Genomic DNA, 9,162 nt, shown 5'->3' with positions numbered 1-9,162 from the left:
CCACTAAATAATTGCACCAAGACAGACACACTCCATGGTTTATAAATCATTTTTCTTGTAACATGAACATAGATCTCCTAGGTTCATTAATAAGGCACTTGACGGACATAAAAAAATATAATACGTAACAATTCCATATTAACCATTTCATAGGTTTGAATATTTTGGTGGTTCTTTCTCCTTTGCCATCATTGCCATAGCAGACTTCATCAGGTCCTCGGATTGCAGCATGCACATATTCCAGCACGCCTGAAAAAACAAGACCATATTTTACAGACATAGAAAATTACAATTAAAAAGTGGTTACAGCATTTTCAAATTCTGGCATGATCAGTTCAAATCAAATTCTGGCTATCATCAGCAGAAATTGTGACTATTGCGGTTTAGGTAGCACCTTGGACAAGAGTCAAAGTTTAATGCTTATATATTAATGATATGATGCAGAAAAACAAGTTTGGGGGTTATCTTGATGCAGATTTCTTCAGGAACCAGACTTCTACACTCCTGCAGAGCTTTCAAGGTCATTAAAGGGACACTAATGGCAAATATTAAGTCAAGCTGAAGTGATAGATTAGTGCTGGAGAATCTCTAAGGTGTCAGTATTATGGCGAACAGAGTCTCAATAATCGAGGTAAATGCAGGACATGGTTAGAGATTCCCCCGGAACATTCAAGCACTTGCCCGACGATGAAAGCACTCCTCAGTTAAATTCTGTCACTAGTACTCAACCACTTGTTGCAAAAAAAAAGAAAAACATCCTTGTACTGTATCATTAAACGAAATAAAATGCCGCTTGTCCAGTTTTATTTCATTTTTTTTTTTTAGAAAAAGGAGCTCACTGAAATTACCCTCCATAACGATCCAAGCGGTCTAAAGGTATCGTTTTCACTTGACTCGGCGCCGCCCATACTTTCGCGTTTCACTCGTTTCGTTATCGCGTAGTGCTGTCTGGTGCTGCGCTGGTTTTGCTGGCTCGCGAAACACTAACAAACTGGAAGTAGCAGAGAATTCAACTTCCACGAGATGCCGAATGGTCTACGCCACTTGATCGAAAAGCAGCTGCAGCGGCGAATCCGTCACTCTGTCTTGGCTCGGTAGCGCCGTCTGTCGGGCAGGGTTTTACTCACCGACGGCAGCAAAGGGTGGTGATGGCGTATGCAACGTCACCACTCCCCCGGTTGTCTGACGGGAGATTTGAATTTTGAAAAAGGCATACGGACCCTTCAGATGCAAGTTTCTCGTAAACTAAGTCTTTTTTGGAGCAAAATGAGTGTTGCAAGGTTTCTGGAATGGTATTTAAACAATCCACATCGACTTAGTATTTGCCTTTAGTGTCCCTTTAAACAAAGGCGCTAAGCTTTATTGTGCCATTCCTTCTGCTGTTTCCATTCTAAGGGCTCCTATAGTGTCAGCAAACAAACAGACGTAGTGCAGGCAAAAAATGAAGATGGCTCTGATGACATCTCTGCTCGCTGTCAAAAGCAATAGTCCCTAAAAGTATCCTCTGAAAACTTGGCCACATATACTAATCTTATCAGCAACAAAAATTGATGCCAATAAAGCTTGTCAAAATATTTTTTTCCAGAATGTGACAGCAGCGCCACTGCATTGCCGTCACATCAACCTGCGCAACTTGACTGTACTAGATGACTTGTCAGTGCTGGGGTATAATAACAAAACGAAGCACTAAGCAAAACACATGAGGCACTGCAAACTGCATTGCTTAAACCATCAGTTACCATTAAAGCAAAAACATCTTGGCATATGGTTGGCTTGTGAGCCGTTTACCCTGCAACATGAGTAACATCGATGTCGACAAGGTTGTCACTGCCCACACAATTTGGAAAAATCAATTAGAAGAAGCATCATTACTTCGGTAAACAAAGCCCCTGATTTCAACAACCCATCACAAGAGGAGCACTCACCGATGGCCAGATAACACAAACATTTAGCTAATCTAGGTGATATGCGAGTGTTCGGGCCTTCAATAACAAACTGAAGGCCCGAAGAACTAAGCATGCATGGCACTTCACATTCTGCTGGTGTCACTTTGACCAAGATTTAACATGAAGCCCGACTTGCAAAATAACATATTACAGAGAATTACCACTTGAGCACTTGACAGAGCATTTCTTAAATAAATCCTTCCTGTGAACAGACAACATAATCACTATTGCTTCCACCGAGAAAATCCATTTGTTGACTGGCACTACAGCAGACGGCGCATACTTCAGCTTCACTCTGTGCAAAAGAGCAGACTATCGCACCCAGATGTAGCAATACACACGGACTATGAAATCCGAACTAGCCATTTATACCATTTACGTACCTTAACCATCTTTTTCATCAATGCTGCAATATTCCATATCCAAATACCGTCTCAACAAGCAGGCACTCAACCATCTTAATGCAAGCCTGCACCAGCTACAAGAATGACAACAAGGTACCATGTAGCGAAGCCCCTCGTCTACGCCGTGGTCTCTGGAGTAGATTAGGTGCACTTTGCTGCCTTGTACAGCCACCGGACTTTTGGCAGCGATCTGCTTGGCCACATCCAGAGCTGCAGCCATCATCTGGGCCTTCTCCGGAAACACACGACTCACCAGACCTGCCTGGAACAGACAGTCCCACGGAAGCAACGGCACAAAATTGTGAGATTCTCACATAACTACAAGAAAGTGACTACAACATAGTTCCTTCAGAATGAAGTCTGTTCGCCCCGATTTGGCTAAACCGTACGGTTGAACCTTTGTTCAGTTCACTGTGGATTCAGTGAACTTTGGTTAAGCCTAATCTTTGGTAAAATTAACAGATTTCTGGGGTCCCTTTATATTCACTTAAAGGGAAGCCCACAGTATCATAATGTACTCAAAAGAACTAAGCCTAGCAATGTTGTTGCTCTAAATAAGTACCAATATCCAAGGCACTGTCTGTGCTGTACAACTTTGTTCAAACAATGCAAGCGAAAAAAAAAGGAACATGAGTATCAACAGCTCATGCACTCTCTAATACACCCATGAAAAGAGATGCTCACCTCATGACTGTCATGACAAGTCGATAGAAGCACATAAAATATTTACGACTTTGCTGCACTTATCACACATGCACTCTTTGTTCTTTCCATGCTACAATGATCCTATCTCTTTCTATTTATCCTCACAGAAAAAGGCAGCCAGATAAATTAATGATTACAGTTTTCGCAGTCAAACAATCTACTTCCTTAAACTACATACCAGGTTAAAATGCTTTATGCCAATCCTACACAACTAGTCAAAATACTGTTACACCTCCCATAGCTTTTGATCAGTGCTTGTTTTCATGTTCTACTACAACATGCCTCTTTCTGGCTAAGCAACCCAAGAGGTCGAGATAAGAGCAAGAAGTGTAGAGATACAGACCTGATGGGCCTCAGCGGCTTCCATCTTACGAGCCGTAAAGACGAGCTCGTTGACAAGGCTGGCATTGCCAATGACCCGCGGAAGCCTCTGCAACGTGCCCACATCTGCGGCCAAGCCGAGGTCGACCTCCTGAAGAGACACGTTCCAGTGTTTCAAGCCAACGACTACCGAGGGTTTCTGTTCCACTTGCTAGTGAGACGTCAGTGTGAAACAGATGTAAAACTTAAGGTTTTTGTCATTCATCTGACGAGGACAGAGCGCGCCTGCCAGCCATATCAAATAAAGAACAGGCAGTAAACTAACCTTTGAATATCTAATTCCCTTCCTTGTAATGTTAACTGCACAAAGAAAATTACCATAGGCCCGTATCATCATATCCATAGACTGTGAAAAAGCATAGACACAAACAGCAACAGCAGCGGCTGTTCTCCAAGCCGATTCTTTTCTGTGCCTGCATGCCACATTAAACCACTTCCATAAAGCTCAGACTTCGTAAATAAGCTTGAGAACTGTGATAAGTAACGACATCACTGATATGTATGAAGGCCAAAATGTCACTGGTACTTCCTTAATAAGAAGGAGCACATGACTTGTACCACTCAGTGCCCCCACCCTCTTTTTCACTACAATGTATGCGTTCTTAGTCTGGCCTGGCTGCGCTCACTTGTACAGGTCTGACTGTTGCGAGAACAAGGACACTTCAATCTAGCACACTCTGGAATCCGCAGCTGTCTGCACTGTTTTAAATTATACACAGCAGAACCTCGTTGATACAGTCCCATTTCGTATGATTTTCCGGCACCAATGCTCACGAATGAGAACAAAAAACTACCCAATACACTTACGTCTCTTTTTTTTTTTTAGCCAGTTAATACACACCTGCAAAACACGATTTTCCACATGAATGTTCAGTACGTCACCAAAATGCTATTCTACTATATGTTTTCTGACCCCTAGATGCCATGTAAACATTAAAAGCAGCTTTCCCGCAACACTTCCCACAACAATTCTCGTCGAGTGGGCACGTAAAAACTTCCCCATCAAAGCGCTCCACCCAAAGAAGGTGCCAACACAGGCCGAATTAAAGGAGTGAAAATGTAAGGCTTCTCAAAGCCGCAAAACGGCACTGTGTCTCGTGCTGCAACAATTCGTAGATAATGAGTCTGGCTAATTTGTAGTGACTTCAGGTTGTATGTTATTCCCAGTTAGTACATATTTTTTTATCACTTTCTTATTTAAAAGGTATGAACGAGGTTCTAACGTATTTGCTCATCTGTTCTAAAGATATAGAATGCTAAGCCAAAAAGAGTGAGACTAATTCACATACAAGAATTGCACATGCGTGTGTGCATGTGTGTTGTATTACTGCAAACAAATATAGCCTTGCAAAACTGTTCGCATCCGCGCCACTTGAGTAAGGCATTCTTGGGCTTCTGAATCATCGACCACTACCATCACTAAACCATCAGCTAAACCAGTGGTGTCTCAATAAGCAGTGAAGGAGATGTGAGACATCCTGCTCAAGAAATTCTGGTAACTCTAGGCAAGACAAGCACTTTCACATCATGCACTGGACACCTCAGATGGCATGTAGGCACATCGTGAGCTCACATTTTAAGTTTCCAACTTCTATGCTAGTAGTCGGTATGATCCAAGACATTTGCATCACTGAACGTGGCTACTGCATTAGCTCTGAAAGTGGATTCAGATTTCATTTTTTCTAGTTTATCATAGACTGAACCTCCAATTCAACCCAAAGACCATCAAGCATGCTCATCAGGAAGCTTTAGAACGAACCTTCACTTGAAAATATGCATCACTGGTGCAGTAACGGATGTCGCAAGCTGTGACCATGTCTACTCCGCCACCAATGCAGGCGTTGTGAATGGCTGCTATCACCGGCTTTGTACACTGCAGCATCATAAAGCAATGCATGCAAAGAAATGAATGTTAAGAATGACAAGCAAAAATACAAAACACAGGAGTCATGAAATGTTACACATTCAGTGAAACAATGCAATTTTGACTCAACTAATCCCTGTACCAGCTGTTATTGTTTCTTTTATGACTTTTTTTCTGACAGTAAATTCAGGTTATATAGATGACTAGACATGATATCTAGGAGATATGATATCTAGATATGATATGACTAGGATGATATAGATGACTGAATCAGTTATGTCTCAAACATAACTGATTCAGTCATCTGTCCCTCCTACATAAAAGCATTGGATAATGAAAATTGTAGAACCACAACAAGAAAAAAACACAGAAGTACAGTGGTCACAAAATGCTACGCGTGACTTGGTTTTGATTGTTGCAATTTGCTTTTTATTTTTAAGGCTTTGTTCAGGCAGTAGATTTACTTGCATGCCGACGATGTGAGACTTAACAAGCTATTCAGTCGTTAAGCCTTTCTACAACGAGGCATTGGGTAAGGGAAAGCTGCAGACTATGCCTCAGATGATTACTAGACAACATATATCAATACATATCAACAAAGAAAAACTAAGGTTGCAGGCTGAATTGATACATCTGACTGAACACACCAGCATGGAAACACTGCCTAGTGTAACCACACTTCACTGAATTCCACAGCATAATCAGGTAACCTGCTGTATGCTACAATAATGTAAGCTGGCATAAAAGGCACGCTTACATGTCGGGATCAATCAAGAACACTGTGCTGCTGCTCTAAAAGTTACCTTTCAACTACAAAAATGTTGAACCACGAGCTACAGTCAACGATCATCGACAAAGAGAGACTGTAGACATTTCGATTAGTGGGAACCTCCTCTCTGGACTGTCATGCACGGGTACAACACATAATAGTTGCAGCTTCTGCAGTGCTTTTGAGAGATTATCACACAGGTTCACAACAGCCCAGAGGGAATTACAATGGCACGTACCAGAGAGCTCGCGCTGGAGTCTCTCAAACACTGGCACCGATCAAATAATGCGTCCCCAGAACCACAAATAACAACTCTTCAAAATCAATGGCGTGATGCTGCCACCGCTGAATGCACCTTCTCTAAGGAATTGAAGGTCTCTTGATACTTGGTGATCAGCCCGTGGAGATGACGAGCCTTCCTCGCCACATCAGGCTCCTCATCGCCAGACGAATGCCCCATAGATATGCTTGCCATGCTAGCCAGGTCCAGCCCTGCGCAAGGGGGAGGTTTAAAAACTTCAGGAAGGCACTCGAAATAATTTCTTAAGCACCACCCAAGACAGCTATAGCTAGCTTAACAATGGCAGCTACAGTTATAACTACAGCATGAAGACCTACGCCATTGCAAATCTGGGATGCAATCTTTCTTCTTCCAATAAAACATGACAGACATCGTACATGCATCATGATGACAGTGATGGTCCAGACAACAAATTTCAAATGACGGAAGCATAACAGCTTAAGCATTGAAGACCTGGTGTCAAGTCCCTCGCCTTCTAGCAACAGTTGATGATGTGCAAAATTCCATGATTAGGCTTTCCAATTCATTTAACTTGCCTTGACCGAGAAGGCCAAGCTCCAGTTACTGGCACAGTGGAAGCCGAGAGACACATTCTGAACAGTTTGGATGGTGCAAGGACACAGGGATGTTGGCCCCAGTGTACACACTAACACCGTATTTATGATTAGGGCTTAAGGTCTGCCACCTTGCTTAGATCAGACCATATGTGTGGAGAAGCGCACTTGCAGATTTTGCACATCACTTACACAGAATGGTGACAGACGTCTTGATGATGCCTATCATCCAAATCGTGACATTATGATGGCTGAACACATATTAGACTTCACCCTCATCTTCTGCTAAAGACATTATTGTAATGTATAATATCTATCATCTAAATGACAGCCGCAAGACAGCTTACACAGCTAAACCTTTCGCAGTGAATCTTTTTGTCTTCTCCCAAGGGAACACACCGATGATAGACATCATGACGATACCTGTAGCAGGTGGCACAAAAGTTGGTAAAAGTACACCAGAGAGCTATAGTAAGGTGTTCTTCTCAGTCGCAGAGAACACCCGAGCAGGTCTAAACCAAACAATGCATGTAAAAATGCCCTCCGTGTTTGCTTAAGGTCGAACTGACACATGCTTTTGCAGTGAAAAGAGGAAGCTGAAGGTTGTCTCATATTCCCGATGTTCAGCCCCGATTTTGATGAAAACATCAGCTTGCCACACACTTACCAGCAGTGAACAGCCTTCCAGAACCACTTACAATGACGACGCGGCAGTTCTGGTCATTCTGAAGCTGCTGAAAGCATGCCGGAAGCTCCCTGCAAGGTGGTAGTAGTAGTAATGAGTTGTTTCACTTTACTAATAGCAGAAACGAGGAAGAGAGAAAATTCCTGCTGACAGGCGCTGTAACTGTCTAGCTATAAACCAGCTGACAACTGAAGGGCAGCCAGCAGATGGAGGAATACTATTACAGGTGATAGCAAAGGGACATGCCCATGCTTTCGAGCGCAAGACATTGGTCTTCGGAAAACAAATGTAATCTGTTCTATACAGAGTGACCTAGACAAAGCATGCTATATGTCTCCTCGAACCACAAACACAACCCAAACCTCAAATGCCAGCACACATTTTTTTCTTGTGACGAAACTAGTGAACAAAACGACACAATTATAATTCCTTATCTAAATATATTGCGAATGGGACGAGAAACGTCTGAAGGATAACTCAAAAGGCTTCGAGCAACGGTTTCATCCTCGCAGACGCTTTCCTGAAGCCATACGTATCAACGCGTCCAATGTAAGGTGCGCTAACAAGAGCGTGTGTCACGCGCAATGAATACCCGATCGTCGTCAAAACACTCACGCCCAGAACGCCGTGTTCATGGCATTCAGCTTGTCGGGTCTGTTCAGCTCCACATGAAAGACGTGCTCGGCTGGTTTGGACACGAGCAGCGTCTCGAACGAGTACCTCTGCTGGGAGTCGCCCATGCTTCGGTAGCTGCAGCGGACGCCAAGACTTCTCGACGACAGCAGCAAGGAGCGACCTACGAGAAGAACGGACGCCGTTTGTGAAACAGAGCGGGCAGAGGTTCAGTTTCGAATTCAGTGGCGGAATGCACTGGAGGCTGCAGATCGCGACGTCGTCCGTGCAGCCCGATCGGCCAACGCAGGAGGAAAACCGAGCTTAAGTAGCCACCGAGGCCAACTTATGTGTGAGAGAGGAAGTCGTGAAAGAGGAGCTACATCCTACCGAACTTGAGTGTGCGGTACGGAGTCATGTTGGCCAGCGATGCACACGGAGCTGCTCTACTGTTGGTTTGGAACGCCGAATGCAATCGTATAGCGCGCACGATTCAGAGGACGATAAAGGCGGTGCGCAGGCTATGATCCGGCTGTGACAGGCGTGACAATCTCGCAACGGGAACTCGCTCAACAAATAATATATGTACAGATCGAGAAAAAAAATATATTAATAATAAGACGGCTTTGCGGCGAGAGTGGTGTTGCAGCCGCTTTTTCGGAAGCGCAAAGGCTTTCCTGCAGTTTCGTTTTTCGAAAAGCGTAAAAATTCGTAGTAGCACTACACTGCGCGCTAAGTAGGAGCGAATCAGCGATTGCGCACCACAAACTACTCGATAATTACATTATAACGAAGACGATTAGAGAAGCGGCATTTTCGCATAAACTCGGCCCGTTGCCTTGCGCTATTATCTACCGCTTTCCTTGCCGAGGTCACACTGACCAAACATTGTGATCCTTCCGCAATGACAGATAATTCATACTTGTTTCTTTAAGTATGTT

General features: G+C 43.6%; 1 protein-coding gene across 2 annotated transcripts; it reads right to left on the bottom strand.

Annotated features, from left to right (window-relative positions):
* Positions 1 to 24: 24 nt before the first annotated feature.
* Positions 25 to 9,084, bottom strand: LOC142563113 (delta(3,5)-Delta(2,4)-dienoyl-CoA isomerase, mitochondrial-like). Of its 2 annotated transcripts, none has more exons than XM_075673645.1 (8): positions 9,005 to 9,084; positions 8,225 to 8,405; positions 7,592 to 7,680; positions 6,425 to 6,561; positions 5,196 to 5,309; positions 3,399 to 3,527; positions 2,448 to 2,612; positions 25 to 249 (listed from the first exon to the last, which is right to left on the bottom strand). In XM_075673645.1, exons 2-8 carry the CDS (start codon positions 8,347 to 8,349, stop codon positions 148 to 150), a joined length of 861 nt encoding a protein of 286 aa, XP_075529760.1. In that variant the 5' UTR covers positions 8,350 to 8,405; positions 9,005 to 9,084; the 3' UTR covers positions 25 to 147. The 2 variants fall into 2 exon arrangements, with proteins under 2 accessions (XP_075529760.1, XP_075529759.1); XM_075673644.1 differs by having other exon boundaries at positions 8,612 to 9,046.
* Between the last annotated feature and the right edge of the window lie 78 nt (positions 9,085 to 9,162).

The sequence above is a fragment of the Dermacentor variabilis genome, chromosome 11 (assembly GCF_050947875.1).
Source record: "Dermacentor variabilis isolate Ectoservices chromosome 11, ASM5094787v1, whole genome shotgun sequence".
Taxonomy (NCBI): Eukaryota; Metazoa; Arthropoda; class Arachnida; order Ixodida; family Ixodidae; genus Dermacentor; species Dermacentor variabilis.
Note: the sequence above shows the minus strand (reverse complement) of the source record. Positions and strands in the feature narration are given on the sequence as shown.